General features: G+C 39.3%; 1 protein-coding gene across 2 annotated transcripts in view; it reads left to right on the top strand.

The window, feature by feature from the left end:
- Positions 1–21,786, top strand: part of gabrr2a (gamma-aminobutyric acid type A receptor subunit rho2a) — an 86,698-nt gene that overhangs the window by 4,689 nt on the left and 60,223 nt on the right. For both annotated transcript variants that reach the window (XM_057860190.1, XM_057860189.1), the window contains exon 2: positions 14,220–14,326. In XM_057860190.1, the coding sequence (XP_057716173.1) occupies positions 14,220–14,326 (107 nt within the window). The remainder of the gene's footprint in view (positions 1–14,219; positions 14,327–21,786) is intronic.

The following is a 21,786-nucleotide window of genomic DNA, read 5'->3' as shown; positions in this document are numbered from 1 at the left end:
TCTTAATAACATTGTTATGCTGTTGCTAATTAATGATGAGTATTTCTTACCATTAATGCGACTTCTGTTGCTGCATGGTGTTGCTGATGGCTTTGAAGTCTGGTTGATACTTGGTGCGGTTAAGCTTCATACAGGCGTTGAGGAACTTAGGATGCATCTCTTTTCATGTTCAGGAAGTGCCACGAATCCCGTTTTTCTCCACCACGCATGGAGCACCATCAGTGCACACCGAAACAAGTTTTCCATTGGTAGATTTTTTTTTCTTTAGCTAACTCAGTGAAGGACTTAACAAATTCTCCCCTATTGTTGTTCCTTTCATAGTCAAAACATTGCAATCACGCTGAACTGGGATCAATTGCTTACGTCTGTTGACTCATCCAAAGCGAAGAAAAAAACAGTGTCACATTTATGTCCTTCACTTGCGTTGCCTCAATTTGATTTGACATCATGATGGTACGATCGTAAACAGTTTTTGCCGACAGAGGCTTGCCTTTTATCCGTTTAATTGTCTTTATCCGAAAAGTCATCAGAAACTCTCCACAAAGGCAAATTCCTCTGTCCATTCCTGCTGAAAAGTACGATACTCCTCTTCTTTTTTTTCTTTTATCCATCTTCTCTAAAGGGTTTCTAAAATTAGCTTACAATGCGGAAAACAAAACTAAAAACAAGGGAAGTTTACTACACGCACATGCGCACATCGGCCGCTATTTTCGACAGCAAAATACGGCGAACCCACTTATACCCACTTGAACAGTGTCTCTGCTTCATCTGTGTCGCCTATGCGATTGATAGATAGATAAATGGATACAACAACATGTATGTATGCCACTTTCCCACTAAAATTACTGCGAAGCGGCTTTCTAGTCGCCGGTTGTAGTATATGGACTACTTCCCAAGATCACCATTAGCTCACGCAGCCATTGGCATAGGACTTAGGGGGATCTAACGTAACACATCTAGGTTGCCATTTGATGATATCTAGTGCAAATTGCAGGAGTGTTGTCGGAGCAATAAAAAAGTTAACACGCCACAAAAGTCATGTCTGCTCATTACTGCACAACACCAGCGTATGACCGGTGACCTTCTCCGTTTCCGTTTTTTTTTTTTAATAATTCAAGATTTGTCTGCGAGCCAGATGCAGCTGTCAAAAGAGCCAGATTTGGCTCGTGAGCCATAGGTTCCTGACCCCTGGGCTACAGTAATGTATTAATGGAGCCACCTAGCATCACGTTTGCAACGGCATCACAACTCCCTTCCCTCCTCCCAACTCCTGCTCTGAGTGAGTGAGTGAGTCCGTGTCTCTCAGACTTTTCTTGCGTCATTCAACCAATGTAACAACACATAGTAACGCACGCCTTTACATCCTCAGTAACGGTAACGGCGTGGCATGAGAAAAGTAAATAATTAGATTACTCACTATTGAAAAAAATAATGCCGTTAGCAACGCCGTTATACTCTGACGCCGTCATGAACAACACTGATTGGAATGCTAATAAAACTAATTTATAGTAATACTTTCAACCAGTCAAAAAGCACCTGTAAATTGCTGCCATTCCTCAACCAGATCACTGTGTCTGCTATCTGATAGTGCGGGTGTATGTGTCTCAAAATCATTTACGTGGCGTGAAGCCAAGCTCCATTTAAAAAGTTAACCCGTGTACATGCACTTCTGTCCTGCTCCCAACCATCCCTACAAACTGTCCGCCTGCGCCCTGCCCCTTGGCAGAAGTGAATGATGAAGAATAAAATAGTCAATTTTCTCTTATCAAAGGTTCTATAATTCTCTTGAATTAACAGGAGATGACGACACACAATACAGGAGCAAAAAGAAGATAATCACCTAAGCTAAATACTAGGGCTGTCAAACGATTAAAATTTTTAATCGAGTTAATTACAGCTTAAAAATTAATTAATCGTAATTAATCGCAATTCAAACCATCTATAAAATATGCCATATTTTTCTGTAAATTATATATATATTCTGTAAAATAAATTGTTGGAATGGAAGGATAAGACACAAGATGACACTGCCAATGGGAAAACCCATTGGCAGTGTATCAAATACTTGTTCTCCCCACTGTACATTCAACATACGGTACATAAGGACTGTAGTGGGCATTTCACTCTACTGTCATTTAAATCTGTCTATGCTGTCCTCACTCCGAAGCGTCTACTTTTTCCAAAGCTAGACAGCTAGTGAACGACGCCTTAATAATCAGACTTCTCCCTTTTTCATCTGATGTATTAATAAAATAGCCTCAAACCATTGTCCTCTTTAGACCGTCGTAAAACTACAACAACAAAAAGTACACAAGCATTGCATTAGCAACAACGTTAGCTTAGCACGCTATACAGGTTCACTAAACATAAACAAAAAGTGTCTCATACAAAAAATAGAACATTTCGCTTACTAGCATAATATGTACATTCTTTACAACAACCGTACTTATGGACAAATCTTGTCCAAGGATCATATATGCACAACATTACAACGTAGGCGTCAGCCCGAGACGTTGTGCAGCCATATTGAACTGGCAAGAAAAAAAATAAACCATGTTGCAAAGCGACCACAAGAGTTCGCTGTTAGACAGCACAAAAAGCCCGCTGTAAAACTTACCAAAAGGCAGAATACTGTCTGAGCGGGACATGTGCGTTAATTGCGTTAAATATTTTAACGTGATTAATTTAAATAATTAATTACCGCGCGTTAACGCGATAATTTTGACAGCCCTACTAAATACATGTAGTCATGAATGAACAAACCAGGCTGGCCTGGACCTCTGTTACTGTTCAACAGTGTTAATTTAACATCACAAACATTGATAAAATGTTGTAGAAATAATAAAGAAAGTGTCACAGATTCTACTTGTGACTAACTGGCTCAGATGTGTTGATTTCAGGGGCTCCTTTTAGAGAGCATAACAGATGAACTCAAGTACGTTTTTGGGCTCATGTGCAGGTGTGCATACACGGCTGGCCAAAAGTATTGGCACCCCTACAATTTAGTCAGATAATGCTCAATTTCTCCCAGAAAATGATTGTAATACGAATGCTTTGGTAGTAATATCTTTGTTTTGCTTGCAATCAAAAAACACAAAAGAGAATAGATTTTTTTTTTTAATCATTATTATTTTACACAAACCTCCAAAAATGGGTCAAACAAAAGTATTGGCACCCTTTGAAAAATCATGTGATGCTTCTCTAATTTGTGTAATTAACAGTACCTGTTACTTACCTGTGGCACATAACACATGGTTGTAATAACTAAATCACGCTAGCAGCCAGTTCAAATGGATTAAAGTTGACTCAACCTCTGTCCTGTGTACTTGTGTGTACCACATTGAGCATGGAGAAAAGAAAGAAGACCAAAGAACTGTCCGAGGATTTGAGAAGCAAAATTGTGAGGAAGCATGGGCAATCTCAAAGACCTGTTTGTTCCTGTGTCTACTGTGCGCAGTGTCATCAATAAGTGTAAAGCCCATGGCACTGTGGCTAACCTGCCTAGATGTGGACGCAAAAGATAAATTGCAGAGAGATTTCAACGACTTGAAGATTGTGCATATGGTTGATAAAGAACCTTGACTAACATCCAAACAGGTTCAAGCTGTCTACAGTCCGAGGGTACAACAATACCAACCCGTACCATCCGTCGGCGTCTGAGTGAAAAGGGACTCTATGGTAGGATAACCAGGAAGACCCCACTTCTCACCCAGAGACATACAAAAAGCCAGGCTGGAGTTTGCCAAAAACTTACCTGAGAAAGCTAAAAACGTTTTGAAAGAATGTCCTCTGGTCAGATGAGACAAAAGTAGAGCTTTTTGGGCAAAGACATCAACATAGAGTTTGCAGGGGAAAAAAAACACAGGCCTTCAAAGAAAACAACACGGTCCCCACAGTCCAACATGGTGGAGGGTCCTTGACGTTTCGGGGTTGCTTTGCGCCCTCTGGCACTGGAATGCTTGACCGTGTGCATGGCATTATAAAGTCTGAAGACTACCAACAAATTTGGCAGCATAATGTAGGGCCCAGTGTGAGAAAGCTGGGTCTCCCTCAGAAGTCATGGGTCTTCTAGCAGGACAATGATCCAAAACACACTTCAAAAAGCACTAGAAAATGGTTTGCAGGACACCTGTGGAGAGATCTGAAAATGGCAGTTCGGAGAAGGCACCCTTCAAATCTCAGAAACCTGGAGCAGTTGGCCAAAGAAGAATGGTTGAAAATTCTAGCAAAGCATTGCAAGAATATTAATGATGGTTAGCGGAAGCGGTTGTTTGCAGTTATTTTGTCAAAAGGTCGTGCTACCAAGTATTAAGCTGGGGGTGCCGATACTTTTGTCCAGCCCATTTTTTGACTTTTGTGTAAAATTATCATGATTTATTTTTTTTTCCATTCTCTTTGGTGTTTTTTCATTGTAAGCAAAATAAATGAAGATATTACTACCAATTAATTTCTAATTGCAATCATTTTCTGGGAGAAATTGAGCATTATCTGACAGAATTGCAGGGGTGCCAATACTTTTGGCCAGCAGTGTATATGTACACACATTTAGTATCTGGTGAATAACATACAGACTTATACTCAACATTTACAGACCTCTTAATATGTTTAGTTTATTCAACATTAAACCACATAATTTTAACTATAAACCAACTACTGTATCGTGAACATATGAATGCTATCTCCCGTCAAGCCACTACATTCACAGCTCACATGAATTATTTTGATATGATGCTAACAGTTGTAGGCGATAAAAAAAACAAAAAACAAGCTGACAACTACAAGTTACGTGTGTGACCAATTGAAGAAAAGACAGACACAAAAACACATTCAGCACAACTATTCCTCCACCTAGCATTGTGAGGAATCTTCACGATTTATATGTCGTGCCTTTAATTCACTTTACAAGGCATACTCACACCATCGAGGGAGCAGATGCATGAACCAGGAAATGCAGAACCGGAAATAAAACAATGAGCTGTTTCCAAAATCAAAGTGCCGCTTTAAATAGAAAGTAAATTCATTAAACAGCTAAACTATTAAATGACTTGAAGAAGGAAAAAAAAATACATATGGCAGAAAACACAGACAAGACTGAAAAAGCAGTTTCTATTCTTGCACCCCTCATTAAAATAAACTGCTGTATTTTAAGCCAAAAGAACTGTTGTGTTTGATAGAACAATATGTCTATATGCTGCCATAGCAGATTCATTCCGCATTAAGCCCACCAACTATTTTTAATTTGTCCGTTTTACCTTGCAAACCCCCGTTTAGACGTCGCGCAACCACTTTTGTTTCAACCCAGCCATAAAAAGAAGGTAAGTTATTTATATATTATATATTATATTATTATATTATATATATTATTATATATTTATTATTTGAAATGTCTGTCATTTTTAGCTTAGAATCATTAATTGATAATAATAATATATTTAATAAATGTTTAATAATAATTGATAATATCTCGTTAAAATCATGGCGTCTTGAATAATGCTTCGCGTGCTCTCACCTTTTCTCCCACCAGAAATTTGAGATTTTAAGCTTTCCAATGATGTATCACACATGCATATAGGACAATTTTGAAATGTGGCCAAATTGGGGGTCTCAGAGCGGAACTTCAAGTCACCTGAGTGTTTTCCGCCATTAACAGTACATTGTACAACTGAGTCAAATGTTCAAGATATTTTTTTTTTTTTATTCTTTGCACATTAAGAATCAAAGTCAACCCTGGGAGAGATCCACACACCACACCCACCTCCTTCTCCTTGTGGTGTTGTATTCAGACATTAACTGTGGTCTGCATGGGACGTCATTGCAATGCTAGGGGCACCAATTCTAATAGTGGACAATTACTCGTGCCCCTAGTAATTTGGCCCCCTGGGCGACTACACAACCTGCCCGCGGCAGGAACTGCTATTGTTTCCCATGCATATCTTATCCAAATAGAGTCACTTTGTTATAGAAACTTAGTGAATAAGACAAGCAATATAGAAATGATTAGACCTAGTAAAATAAATGAATACAGGCTATTTGGGAGAAAGTGTATCTACAATACATAGTAATGTGTTATATTTACTCTGTTACATTTACATTACTTGAGAAAAATGTACTTCTAAAGCACTTTTCAGACTTATATCCAGGTAAATTCCTGTGTAAAGTGTCGCTGGATTTGCCCGTGTCATGGCTTTCAGACATGGGGAATCGGACCTTTTAGCCAGATTACCGGAATCACGCCAGCTGAACTGCCGACCCGCGCTGACGCAGCTCCAACGACCCAGGCTGGCGAAACCCTAACAACCCGGCCAAAAGGCCAAACTCTGCGTGTTCACCTTAGTCTTAACTCCTTGTACTGACTCCATTTTGAAAGCTGGAAAGGCCACAAAAGGCCAAACTCTGCGTGTTCACCTTAGTCTTAACTCCTTGTACTGACTCCATTTTGAAAGCTGGAAGAAGGCTTCGAAACACAAGTTGACGATTTATTCGCATCAAAAGCGATCAAACAGCAAGGCAAATCAGCGACAGACCCAGGCAAAGAGGAAACCATATCACAAGTCAACAAAAGGCTTCCCGAGAAAAATGAAAACGATTAGTTAAACATTCAGTCTTTTTGAAGGCTTTCTCGGGGTGAGCTGTGGGCAGGAAGAAAGGTGTGTTAAGGCGTTGTTCAGGATTACCTTCTATTCCAGTTTGGGCTGTTTAGTTCGTGCGTCACAGTTGCTGAGTCACCATTACTGAGGCAACCGTAATGCAGACCCGGCTGCAGAAAGAAATTACAGGGGGGGCATTGCCTTTTTTTAGGGGGGGGCACACTTCTTCAATGTAAATTTAGCCGTAACAGTGGCGTTTTTACCCGTTATATTTTCTGATGATAGTGTCAGTCAGTGAAACTGCAGGAAGTGGCAGCGCTATCCCTTCATGTTGACATTCGGCCGCGTCTTTGTCATGGCTTGAGTTCGTCTTTAGTTTCTTGAAAAAAACACGGATGTCCGTTCCAATTTGAATTAGCAACGGAGGAGCCACTCAATCGCCATTTCTGTGACCGGAGCAATCCCTATCCAATCGCAGTACCCAATGGCCGACTACTCAGCCCGCCCCCCTTATCTGTGATTGGCTAGAAATTGCCTACAATCGCTGCTCTGATTGGTTGAAATGAATGACGACAGATCAAGATACGATGACTAGAGCACTGTTTTTCAACCTTTTCTGAGTCACGGGACGTTTTTACGTTGGAAAAAATCTCGCGGCACACCACACCAAAATGTTCCAAAATTACTTTCTGTACAGTATATTTAATTATAAAATAATTTCTCATTATTTATACTTACTCAGTGTGAAACGTTTAGCAATTAGGCTTGAAAAACCATCAGACAGGGGACTTGAGCAATGTCTTTAAGCACATCAGAGCTGGTCGTCTCGCTGACAATGGCTTTGCAGGCAGGTAGTATTAACGTCTCTGCCACAGTTTGGGACTTTTGGGATTTAGCAACAAAGTAACTGGCTTTCTTATTTACCTTTGTAGTTTTTCTCAAAAAAGTTGCCCATTTCTCTGTGTTTTCACGAAGTCGTAAAAAATAGTCCATCGACTTGTTCTGAAGCGACGGGCGTTCATTTGGAGATGACGTTTAAGCTTGTATGGGGCTAGATAGCCGCTCGTGTCGCGTTCAAGAACTGCTCGGATTTCTAGCCATCTCCCACCTTGCTGTCCTCGATAATGTGTTGGAATAAAACATAGAGGGAGGATTAACGGTCGTCACATATGGATAAAATGGAAAGGACACTTTTGTGTATATCGACACTTGACGAGTCAAATAATGAACAGTAGAAGTGCTGGGGTCCACATTGTTACGGAGAGCAAGGTGGCTGATGGCTAGAAATCCGAGCAGTTCTTGAACGCAACACGACTCATCTGCACACAACCGAGAACTTTTTGCCCATTCCTTCCTTCCTACTGCAACTTTGCCCGACGATGTTAAAAAAAAGCGACATTGGATAATTTCTCGCGGCACACCTGACGATCTCTCACGGCGGCGGCACCATCGGTTGAAAAACACTGGAATATAGGGTTCATTCTCTCCGTGTGTGTTTGTTTTTGTGGAAGATTAAAAAAAAAAATTACACAGTACAGTTTAATCGAACTAGGGCGGGCACGGCCGTACCTCAGGGCGGGCACGGCCCCCTAATGCCCGCCCATGCCGCCGGGTCTGCCGTAATGGGAGATTTTGCCCGCCTCAGCGTCAGACGAGCACTTGGAGTCTTATCAGTCCTGTTATCAGTTGGATATCGGGCCAGTGTTCCTAATAGGACAGGACGTCCCGCCATTTGTTCTGGACTGTCTTAAAGAACTGATTGCGGGATTTAGTGTTGCAGATGTGGGCTTGTAGATGTCTTGCCTATCACCTGGTTGTCAGTGTCAATCTTGCTTAGTCAGCTGCATGATGCACGCGTTGGGCTTCCGTGATCAGAAAGCGTCATGTATCTCTTACGTCCTATGTCAAATATATTCTGCTTGTCTTCCTTAAGCAATTATATACAGTAAATGCTATTTTATATTGGGTGATTTAGAGTAATACAAACAGTCGAACGGTAAATATGAGAAAAGATACTATTCCCTTCAGGAGATATCCCGTAAATTACCCGGTGGGCACTTTCACAGACTTGTCCCGTGTTGGCAACTTGCCGCTCTCTGCGCGGAGGACGACTGGCGCGATTTTACAACCCGAATATTACGTAATTTTTGGTCAGCATCGGCAACAAAATAAACCACACATTTTCAAAGATAGATGATGGACTCTCTTCCTCAGCTCTACGATGTTGTAGCAATTTAATTTCGTTATATTTCCAGTTTAAATTTGCTACTTCTTCAGTTTGCCATGTTGATTATTGCGATGTTTGTTTACCGCTTTTCGTTTCATTGCGAAGAAAGAGGAAATGATGATCAGGCCGTCATGATATTTACGTCATGAGCTTTTGTGCTGTGATCCAGGAATTCAACGCCTGCTTACACACATGCCATGTCCCGGACATTATACTAGGACGAGACCCGGTAAATGTCCGCGTAATCTCCGTTCAGTGGACCCAGGAAATTGCTTTCACACATAAGGGCTACCGGTTAAATCCCGGGATTTAAACAGTGTTCAGGTATGTGTGAAAGAGGCTTAGGAGTAGTTTTACTTTTACTTGAGTATATTTGTGAAGATACACTACTCCTACTCTGCTACTTTGGTCTACACTAGACTCACATGGTTCCTTGTTTTATTAGATACTAGATTTGACTTTATGTTTGCCAGCCCAGTGGCTGTACCAGTTTCACCAACAAGTCGTGGCAACAATAATCACGATTCCATTATACCAATCATAGTTAACAATACATGACCACACACAAGCTTGCAGTTGGAAGTTCATTGATCACGCCGGCCAGTTTAATCTCGCGGCGTCTACAAAGCGCCATAAAAATGCCAACTATTTGACATAGAGAGCTGCTTTACCATTACTGGAAAACGCGGATTTCAACCTTTCGTTTTTATTTAGTACTGATAAATCTCGGAAAAGCAGAGATATGATGGTTTTCATTTCATGGGAGGATACAGGTATATGTTTTCTCTGCTTGAGGACATTCATGTTCTTTGGATGGGTGCTGTTTCATTTCGTCGAAATTCAATATTTTTTGTGTATCTGTTTTTTTTCTAATATGGTACATGTTATAGTACTGCATAATAATAACAGTTCATATACTGCACATGTCGTTGTGCGGAGAAAAAAAAATATATTGTTTAAAACAAATGTAAGCAGTTACACACAATGTTATTCATTATTTGAGTATTCTTTTTACCAAATACATTTTTACTTGTACTTGGGTAAATTTTTTGGACTGCTACTTTTGCATTTACTTGAGTACTATTTTTTAAAGTAATGGTACTGTCGATTGAGTAAAGTTTTTGGCAACTTTACCCACCTTTGCTCCATGGACTCATATCAAAGGAATCCAGCTCTATTGAGTACAGGAAGTACTTGCTGTTGCGTATTTGGCAAAACAGTGATTCACATTTTTGGAGTTCGAAGGTAACTCATTAATACTTTTTTTATTGCAGTGAATGACTTCAACATTATATCTTTTATTGTTGCTTGAAAGAATAGAGATAGCGAGATTTCATTTTCATTTTTCACTGGTTCATCATGCAGTATAGTCTTGCCAACCTCGAGTGTCCAACCACTTCGCGGCCATCTGATGACTGAGCCAATCAAGGGAAAGAGGGAAGGCTGCAGATATGACCGGGACAACTATCCAGTTGAATACTATGGTTCTATTACAGTACTATTACAGTTCTTGTAAATAGGTCAATTTCCTAGGTTTTGTCAGAAATACACTTAATGCCCTCACAATAAAAGGAGTAAAATCGTCACGAGAAGGTTTTTTTGGGCAGGAAACAATGTTTTTACGCTTTTCCTTGGCTAATCTGTCATACATTCTGATAACATATTTATTAAATGGTTGTTAAATATTTGCTTTTACCAACGATGGCTCATAAAGTATTTATTGCTATAATAGGATGATCCATGATTGATTGCAGTAAGAGACAATTTTGGAATTGATAACTATAGACATGTTTAGCTCTTGATAATACTGCCTTGGCATTCTGACCAGTTTGAACCGGCCTAGATTCCACAGGTCAACTTCAATACATTTAGGAATTATAATCATTAAGTTGTTATAATACTGTATATATGGTTTTATCAATTGCTGCCCGCAATAAAGAAATGCTTTTGCTTATTGCTGCCCGCAATGAAGAAATGCTTTTGCTTACTATTATTGTTCACAAAGAAAGAATGTTTTGTCTTGCCTGGTCAAAGTCAGAAAACGCCGCTTTGCTTTGCTGAAATGTGCTGACACATATGTATATAATTCCACCTACATGCACACACATAGCCAAAGACAAGAGGTGTCACCAGCTTGCTTCCCCTTTTAGGGCAAGATACCCGTCTTTTGCTTGGGCCGTCACAAAAAAAAAAGCGAGGTGAAGGAGGGGCTGGTGAGAACGATTGCGGAAGCTGGATAGTTCCCCATCTTTCTCCTTACAAGCTTTTCAACCAAATTGAGTGCCTTCTCTCCTTATTATGGGTAATATTGTAAATGTCTACCTAAGGATTCGTATTTTAAATCGACACATACAATGCGGAAATGATGCAAATGTGCATCATGATATTCTCTGCGTGTGTGTACTTTTTGGATCTGGAAAATTGACAATCAGATCTTAAGTTCGGCCGCAGTACACATTTTCATGTTATTTCTCTTGTTAATTTACTTCCCTTGTAACAGCATATTACAAGGTTTCTCTATTCAAAGCTCAAGTGCTGCTGGCTTTGTGGAATGGTTGAACAAGACTTAAGGGACTCGGAAGCCGGGAAGAAATCTGAATATTTAGAAGCAATAAAAAGTCCAAAAACAACAACAAAAATTGTGTCCAAACATTAAAAGAATCATAATCATCATCAAAGGATCATCATATACACGTGGAACAGACCTATAGGCCTAATGTTAATCATACAAGTGTTCCAGATAGAAACTGAAAGTAAAAGCTATCAACGGTAAGCATGTCCGTACAAGACATACTGTATGTGTATCATATACAATAAATTATACAATATACAATATATTTACAGTACAATATTACTATATAACATCTCTTCCCTTCTCCCCTGATACTTATGCATGAGAACGTCTGGCTCACTGATATTGGGCGTCATTTGTAAAGCAGTTTCACCCATTTAATGTGTTATTTAGATTTCACATTTAAGCTTTAAATATAAGATATACAGTGAGGAGCATAAGTATTTGCACCCTTGTGATTTTGCAAGTTCACTCACTTACAAAATAGGTAAAGGTCTGAAATTTCAATTATAGACTCATTTCCACTGATAAAGACATACCATAATTTTCTAACTATAAGTCGCAGTTTTTTTCATAGTTTGGCTGGGGGTGCGACTTAAACTTTGGAGCGACTTATGTGTGAAATTATTAACACATTATTATATCATTTCACATGTTATTTTGGTGTTTTGGAGTGACATTGATGGTTTGGTAGACATGCAATGCATGTTCTTTATGCTATACAGTAGTTATCTGAATAACTGAATAGCTATGTTAACATTCGTTGTTCATGCATCATGTAACATTATCATACTGTACACTTATTCAGCATGCTGTTCTCTGTTGTATTTTTTTTTTTTTTTCAAATTACCTTTCAAATGACATATCTGTTCTATGTGTTGGATTTTATCCAGTAAATTTCCCCCAAAAATGCGAATTATACCTCAGTTTGATTTATATATTTTTTTTCCCCTCTTCATTGTGCATTTTTGGGCTGGTGCGACTTATACTCAGGTGCGACTTATAGTCCGAAAAGTACGGTAATCTAAAAAAACAATGGAACGAACTAACGTTGTATGATTTTTCAATAATTTATTACCGGAGTTCATAAGTATTTGTACACCTGAGAATCAGCAATAATTATTACGCTCAAAGAGTTGTCAGTCTACCATAAAAATGTCCACCTTTACCTCAGAAGTAACCACCCACCCACAATCAATTTGAGCTTATTATTGGCACTTGTGCACCCCACAGGCAGTCATAATTCTACTGCTACCAAGGGAAAGACCGGAAAGCTTTTGAAAGACACCAGAGAAAAAATGTTGAGCTCAACAAAGCTGGAAAAGGCTATGGGACGATTGGAAAGCAACTTTGTGAGAATATACCAACAGTTACTGCAATTGTTAAAAAATGGATAAGGCTAAACATGACTGATAATCTACCTCGGACTGGGGCTCCATGTAAAATCTCTCCTCATGGGGCATCACTGATTCGAAAAGTGAGGACTCAGACTAGAAATACACAGAAGGAGCTGGTCAGTGACCTGAACAGAGCTGGATGCACAGTTTTAAAGGCTACCGTCAGTAGAACACTACGGTGCAATGGTTTAAAATCATGCATTGCTCAGAAGGTTCCCCTGTTGTTCATGTTTTGCGGCTGTTTTTTAGCGAAGGGAACAGGGCGACTGTACTGTATAAAAGCAGAGGATGAATGGTGAAATGTTTTGTCAAATTTTGATTCACAACCTCCTTCCCTCAGTCAGAGACTTGAAGATGAGTCGTGGCTGGATCTTCCAACATGACAATGATCCGAAACACAAAGCCAAGCTTACCAAAGCGTAAAAAGCATATCAAGGTTCTGGAGTGGCCTAGCCAGTCTCCAGACCTCAATTCAATAGAAAATCTTTAGATGGAGCTGAAACTTCATGTTTCTCAACGACAGCCCCGAAACCTGAAAGATCTAGAGAAAATTTGTGTGGAAGAATGGGCCAAAATCCCTATTTCCATATGGGAAAACCTGGTGAAGAACTACAGAGAGTGTCTGACCTCTGTAGTTGCAAACAAAGGCTTCTGCACCAAATATTGGTACAGATTTTCTCAGGGGTACTAATACATATGAATCCCAGTAAATTATTGAAAAATAATACAATGTGAGTTCTGGATTTTTTTTTTTTTTTTTTTAGATTATGTCTCTATAAGTGTAAATGCATCTATGATTGAAATTTCAGACTTCTACCCATTTTCTAAATGGGTGAACTTGCAAAATCACAAGGGGTAGAAATACTTCTGCTCCTCTGTATATATTATTTAGATTTAATATTTAGGATTTTGATGTAAGATTTAAATTAAATATTAAGTTCTTGATTAATTATTTTAGTGTAGCACTACTGTGCACTGTTACTGTAGCATTATTTTGAAATAAATGCTTAAATTGGTAAATAGTTTTGTAAATGTGAGAAGAAAAATAGTGACATTGGTTTTCACACCACATTTTAAACACTGTTTGGCGCTAAATGTGACAAAATGTCGTTGTAGCTTTCAGCATGTGCTGCTTTACAAACAGCGCCCCATAGTTTTCTTTCCAAAAAAAATGTGTTGAGGCTGGAGCCTTTTTGGTTCTTTTATATTAAAGTAATTTAACTAGCGTTGATGGACCTCACTCCGTGACCCTCGTGAGGAAAAGCGGCATGGAAAATGAATGAATGAATGAATGATGGACCTCACTTTGTGACCTGGGGTAAACTGAGTTGCTGTCAGTCCATGGTGTAATCAGCACCTTGAGAAAATAAAGAACAAGAAAAGGTGTGCGTCATTTGTTGGTCAAAACATTGACATGATTCACTCTTTTCCTTTAGCTCCTTGGCAAAGAAGCCCCCAGATGTGACCAAGTCTCGCAAAATGAAGACAGAGCATCTAATCAAAGTGGATGATCATGACTTCACCATGAGGCCAGCCTTTGGAGGTAGGTAACTCTCGTAATTTGTGGATAATATCTGCCTCACATTTCTAAGCTAAATGATAGAGACATGTGGGACGGGTTGCAGCTCTTAATCCTCAATAATATATTAAATAATATGATAAAATAAACCAATAAAGTTAAAAGGTGGTATGAAATACGACAGCAAGTGACTTTAAAATGAGAGCAGAGCATATTTTGGATGCAACTACATCCCAAAAAGAGACAGAAAAGGCTTAATAATGAAATTAGTTCCTGTACTGTATTAGTCTTCCTGTCACAACTGCCTTAGCACCACCAACTCAAAAATTGCGGCTCAGTGTCGTTCACCAACTCAGAGGTTGTCGGTTCGATTCCCCGCTCTGGTGACCTCGCCTTAGTATCGTTGAACAAGATACTGAATCTCACATTGCCTCTGATGCTGCATCATCAGTGGGTAAATGAGGAGCACAAGGTACTCTTGCTGGTGGAAAGGCGCTATACAGTACATGTGTAACTCCGTTTACCAATTACTAAACAGATGATGACATTACAGCGAGAATGAGCAGCAGATATTTGCAGCATGCTAGCTGTGCTATCCATAGGCTTTCTATTCTCTTGTTGCCTTGAGACCGATTTGTTATTCTGTCAACATGTACTCGCTAGCGCAGCACTAGAAAGCTAGGCTTGATTATCAATTCTGGTTGTGATGTCACAGCGGATGGTCACCCACAAAATGCAAGCCACCTCCTTATTAAAACCTGTGCCATGATCCCAGTATTTGACATAATTAAATAAAACGTAGTTTATTCACTTCCTCGTCGGTCCAACTGTCCCACAGTTGTCGAACTTGTTTTGGCCATTCTCCGTGGTGATCGGGAACTTTTTGAAACCTAAAAAGGCTCACACGCCACTGCCTGGTGCAGCAACAACATCCTGCAGCACATTCGGCTGGCATGATGCGAAAAATAAACAAATTAATCCGCAAAATCAACTGAATCCGCAGTCACTCTGCATGCTATAAAGTAGTGGCTGCATTGTGGTGACCCGACTGACGTCACATTCGCATTCTTCCTTAATCCAGGAAGTCACTCATTTTCATGGCGTGGGATTAAAAAAATTGAATAAATAAATCAATCACTTCCACACGCATTCAAGTGGTCCATTTCATTCAGGAGCATAAAAAACAAGGTGAAATATGAAATCAACATGCTTTTTGCTGTGATAGGCAGTTTAATGCTGTCATTTTTATTCTTTGACATGGTCACCACTTCATAGCACCTTTTATTGGTATCGTATACTGAAAAAATGTGATGCTCATTTGGTTAAAAGACCTCCCGCTACTCTCAGGCCACACTGAGCAAAATGGGGGCATGTATGCCAGTTGCCCATGCCTAAATGTAGGTCATTAGGAGTGTAGACCTTCCTTCAGCAATATAATATATATATAATATAATTAGTCACATGCATTGCTATAAGGGATGGCTAGGACACTGAGTACCGTAGTCATCTAGACTGCTCTGGGAAATGGGTAAGGGAGGTTGTAGCCGACAACCCAGGACATATGGTGGCTGCAGGGAGTGGTGGTGGAAAAACTCGTGGATTTTTTTATGTGTGTACATGGGGATGTGTGTGTGTGTGTTTGTTGCATGTGTTTGTGGGTGGTGAAATCAAGGCACACTACCACAAAGAAACCAAGCGTGCTCAACAATTAAATTATGTAAACCAGTAGTCCCCAACTTTTTTTTGCACCACAAACCGGTGTTATGTGGGCCTTTTTTTCATGGACCAACAGTGTCTGGCAGAAAATTACAGTTAATATAACACGACGGGGCTAAAAACGAACATTAAAACTGCATGGAAAATGTAACTCACCATATGCTGGATCAACCTTTTTTTTTTTTTTTATTTTCTATTTTTTATTTTGTAACAGCGGCCTCTTCCAAAACGATAAATATCATTGGTCGCAGGCATAATGAGTTCTTCTCCAATCGTAAAAGGTTTCTCGGATTTAGCAATACGATTCACCACGAGGTATGATGCTCTCAATGCCTTTGCTTTTGTTGACTCGTTTGCTAGCTTTTAGCCAAATAATATGCAGAATGGACTTGGTCGTAGGCTCCTCTTCTAATTCACCAGGTGGCCTTTTCCCCGTGAAAAAGCTGTCCAAAGACTTCTGTTTTTCAGTCAACTTCGCTAACGTGTGGGCTTATTATTTATGGGAACAAATCTGATACTCCTACGTCATTAGCGAGAACAAGACTAATTCAAGCAAAACGACTGGAAGTACCCTGTCCGCCATTGCTGAGGTGTGAAGCCCACGCACATAGCTAACAGCAGCTAACGTAACTGTTTGCATTGACTGACACTGGGCTGCTATAGGTGTGCAAACATCCCAGTAATGGCGGTCGGGCAACGTAAAGAAATCTCTACACGGATTAGTCAGTACAGGCATATTGATGTGTCAAGAGTCACAGGCCAGGTTGCGGTCTTTAACAAATTATTTATCATTTCTCTGCAGCCCGGTAGCAAATGCGCCACGCACCGGTAGCGGTCCCCGGCCCAGTGTTTGGGAATCCCCTATGTAAACAATAGTTTGATGGGTATCTAATAGTGCCTGACATTGACACCCATCAATAGGTTTGCCAACCGTGCCTTGAACAGCGGAATCAAATTGTATTCAGAAGCAAAAGTACTGAGCTGACAAGCGGCGGGCTCTGTCCCTTATTAAAGGTGGGTAAATATTGCATGTGGTCATGTGGCTGTATTGTTAAATATGATTCATAAAATGGAGTCATGTGATTATTGTTCTGACGCTTCACTGGAAAAACTGGTAGAGCCATTCCGCTGGCAAAGTAAAATCTAATTTGTAGAATAAAGAAAAAAAATGTAAGGACTTTAGTGTAGCCCAAAGTAGCGGAGCAAGAGTAGTGTCTCTTCTTCAAAAATATACTCAAATAAAAGTAAAAATTTTGGCCATGTTTACATGACAATGATCTTACACAATAACGCAAAAGTGGCATTTTGCTGTTTTTTTTAATTCCGCATTTACAACCACCATTATGTGTGGGGAAAATGCACAAAAGTGCAAAAGTACATGAAACCTCCCATTTGTCAATGTGGTATACATTCCCAATGTGTAGGTGGCAGCGCCACCAAAACTTCCTGCATGTCATCCTTTCATGATGCTTTTTCCGCTTTCGTCCCAGTCAAATAACAACATGGCGAAGCTCGTCATGCAAAGTAATTTTGTATGGAATAGTGGTCTGTCACTCTGCTCTGACTCCTACAGGTCAATAAAGGTGGTGGAGTGATTATTATTCGTGTATTATACTGTATTATATTGACTATCCACTGATGATAATCATACAGTATGTGAATGAGCTTAACTCCTGTACTCATCTATACGTAAAGTGAGAAACACAGCTGGTACTCCAGAGGGAAGTCAGCCGGAAAATAATGGTAAAAAGAGTTCACACTTAACTCGAACCAGGACCTTCACAATGCATTTCAGACTAACTAGCTAGCAGCAGCTAAGTAGCAGCGTTATTTTTGAGCAAGGATGTAACTTTTGATTGCAAAACAACAAAGGTAAGACGTACGCAGAGATTGTCTGTAGTGTGCAAGCCAGGTTTTTATTCATGAAACACAGAGCAGTTGGTTTATTAATTACATGGTACCTTCTGGTGTTAGTCGGGGGCTGGAACAAACTGTTTCTACCAGCAGTGATAAATACTTTCTTGGAAAAACTTCTTATGTCCGTCATTCATCCATCTATTCACGTTCTGCTCTATCCAGAAAGCTGGCAAAATCAGACAACTCGCCTCTCATTAAACCAAATTGTAGAAATGTGCCCCTTCACATCTTCAGTAACGGTTGCAAAGATGGAAAAAGTTAATTAATTCGATTACTCACTACTGAAAAAAAAAACAAAACAAAAAACGCTGTTATACTTGGCCTTGCCTGGTACTGACTTCGAGCAAGGTCACAGGGAAAACGCAGAGTGCATTTTCAGTGATGTGGGCGTTCTCTATATGAACAAGTAGAATAATCTAGATAATTACGCACTAAAGGGGCTCTCCACCTTACTCTATAAAGTGAGGGGAAACTGACAGATTTATGAACATATTTAAGTTAATAATTATAGGTTGTATGATTATTGATTTCAACTAATATTCTGGAAACTTTATAGTGAATATGTCAGCATTTTTTGTTTTAAATAAAACAACACCTGAAGCCCCCCTAAAATATGCCTAACGACGCCACTGGTTGTTACCACCATTGACGTTGTCATGTAAATGATAGGGATCGCTGAAAAAATATTGCCGTTGTCACCCCGTTCTGTTGTCGTGTAAATGGCCCCTCAGAAGTACATTTTTCTCCAACAGTTGCTCAAATAAATGTTAAACGGTAAATGGAGAGTACTTATATATCACATTTATATAAATATAAAGCAGTAAATGTAATGCGTTATTACCCACCTCTGCCCATATTAGCATTAAACTCTAGACTGCTAAACTAGGATGAACCAATACTGATCAGACGCTTTTTAGAAATACTGTATGTAGGAAACCTATTCCCTGTCCCTTCTGCTATGTGAACAATGAGCGACGATACAAAATCATCATCCATCAGCCTCTCTCTATCGGCAACGATGTAGTGGAGAAGGTGAGAAGCTTCAAATTCTTTGGGGTAACGGTGACTGAGGACTGGTCCTGGGGGGGGTCACATTTCCACAGCGGTGGGCAAGGCACAACAACACCTCTACTACTTGAGGAAGCTGAAGAGCACTCACATTCCCAGACCTCTGATGGTGAACTTTTACAACTTTACCATAAGCAGTGTTCTGACATATGGATTTTTAGTGTGGTTTTCCAGCTGCACTAAGGCTGACCAGAAGGTGCTAAAGCGTGGCGCAAGCTGCCAGGAGAATCATAGAAATGACTCTCCCTGAGATCAGCACCATCTACTCCACTTGCTGTTTATGAAGAGTGCACAACATCTTGCGGGACCAGTACGATCCTGCTCACAACCTTTTCCACCTGCTGCCCTCAGGCAGAAGGTACAGGTCCATACAGGCCAGAACATCAAGACTGGCCAACAGTCTGTACCCATAGGCTGTGAGGCTACTGAACTCTGCCCCTCTCCCCTCTCTGCCCCCCTCTTACGGATAATAATCCACATCCACCAACAACAATAACTCTGAGCTGGTTTGCATTGTTGCAGTATGTCACTACCCACTACTTCCTCCTCCCTGACCCTTACCCATTGGTTGATAACCAGTAGGCTATACTTGATTAACTTATCTGGTTTTTGCACTGATTTATAACTGGTTTTATCTGGTATACTGGACTGTCTCAGAAAATTAGAATACACAATATTCTAATTTTCTGAGACAGTCCAGTATTTTGCTCTGCACTTTAGCACTGACATGACTTTATGCTACTGTTGAATCTTAGTTGTACTTATGTCCAATATTGTGTCAATGTTTGCACTTGGTTCTTCAGGGTATTTATTATATTTCCACTTTACCAACATAGCTGTATGGATGCTCCAAATAAAGTTTCGTTGTGCTCTTTGTAACAATGACAATAAATATTCTGAATTTGAATCTGATTGTTTGAGGTGCTGTTGCTAGTCATGAAGATACCAGATGACAACATAGCATCATGATGGATTTCAGATAAGCGTATTGAAATATTTCCTCCAGTAGAGATAAGGCGAGTCAGGTATCACTAGCTTTTTACAGACTTACGACCCAACCACACTAATGATAATGATTATGACTTTTTTTTCCTTTTTTTTTTTAACTTTACTTTGTATCTTCTGCATAATACATGTATTCATATTTCTGTTCAATAAATTTTTTTAAAAAAATCAGTTGAAAATGAATGAATTTCTGTTATATTTGTAACAGATATTTTTTTAAAATCTTTACATCCATATATAAAAAATACATTTAAATAATTTAAAATTAATTTTGAAAAGTTGTTAAATGGAGTAAATCTTTTGCAACCGTAACTACGTTGCCATGGCCAAACTAATACTCATTGGAGAAAAGCCTTGGTGTCAGCTGCTTTATCCCTGCGCACCAACATGACATGTGATGTAATCTGTTAGGGATATGCGAAAGTTGCCATTTTGGAACAATGATGACCATTTTATATTACCGGTTAACAACACAAGCCCATAAAATATGTTGGTTCAAAGTATGTGAGGGTCTTCGCTATTAACCTGCATCATTAGCATTATTTTTGGTGGCTTGAAATGTAACTCTGATGGTGCATAGTGAGCTATCTGGCCGGCACCCACCCCTGCAATACTGAGCAGATTATGTTGGCAGCCGTTCTTCCTGCTTATCGTTTACATTTGTGTTGCCACCAATCTGTTACACCATCAACCAGATGTTACTCTGCAAATTACACTTTGTCACAACTAAGAAACAAGCACAAAAATAGGAACATTTCCAAAAGTAGTTGTAGGTACAGCCAGAGATTAGTGAAGGTGGTGTACTGAATTCCGATAAAAGATGCAATGCCTCAGAAACCAGGAATGTTTACAGGAAAATGTGTATTTTGTATACTGCATATTGCGTAACATGTCTTGCAAAAAGGTACACACACAAAAACACTCTCCGGATTCACACTCCCTACATACTACAAGTTGTCCGATAATGACTTTTTAACCGATATCCCAGTATTGTCCAAATCCCAAAATCGATATTTTGAATAATAAATATACTTACTTCGCTTCTTTTTATGTCTGGGTTGAAACAAAAGCAGTTGCGCGGTGTCTGTAAACGGGTACTCCAGGGTAAATTGGACAAATTAAAAACAATCTGGGGCTTAATGCGGCATAAAACTGCTATGACAGAATATTGCCAGTGTATCAAATACTGTGTATATGTATGTATATATATATATATATATATATATATATGTATATGTATATACATATACATACATACATACATACATACATACATACATATATATATATATATACATATATATATATATATATATATATATATATATATATATATATATATATATATATATATATATATTTATATATATATATATACAGTGCCTTGCAAAAGTATTCGGCCCCCTTGAACCTTGCAACCTTTCGCCACATTTCAGGCTTCAAACATAAAGATATAAAATTTTAATTTTTTGTCAAGAATCAACAACAAGTGGGACACAATCGTGAAGTGGAACAAAATTTATTGGATGATTTAAACTTTTTTAACAAATAAAAAACTGAAAAGTGGGGCGTGCAATATTATTCGCCCCCCTTGCGTTAATACTTTGTAGCGCCACCTTTTGCTCCAATTACAGCTGCAAGTTGCTTGGGGTATGTTTCTATCAGTTTTGCACATCGAGAGACTGACATTCATGCCCATTCTTCCTTGCAAAACAGCTCGAGCTCAGTGAGGTTGGATAGAGAGTGTTTGTGAACAGCAGTCTTCAGCTCTTTCCACA

This window comes from Corythoichthys intestinalis, chromosome 15 (assembly GCF_030265065.1).
Source record: "Corythoichthys intestinalis isolate RoL2023-P3 chromosome 15, ASM3026506v1, whole genome shotgun sequence".
Classification (NCBI taxonomy): domain Eukaryota; kingdom Metazoa; phylum Chordata; class Actinopteri; order Syngnathiformes; family Syngnathidae; genus Corythoichthys; species Corythoichthys intestinalis.
Note: the sequence above shows the minus strand (reverse complement) of the source record. Positions and strands in the feature narration are given on the sequence as shown.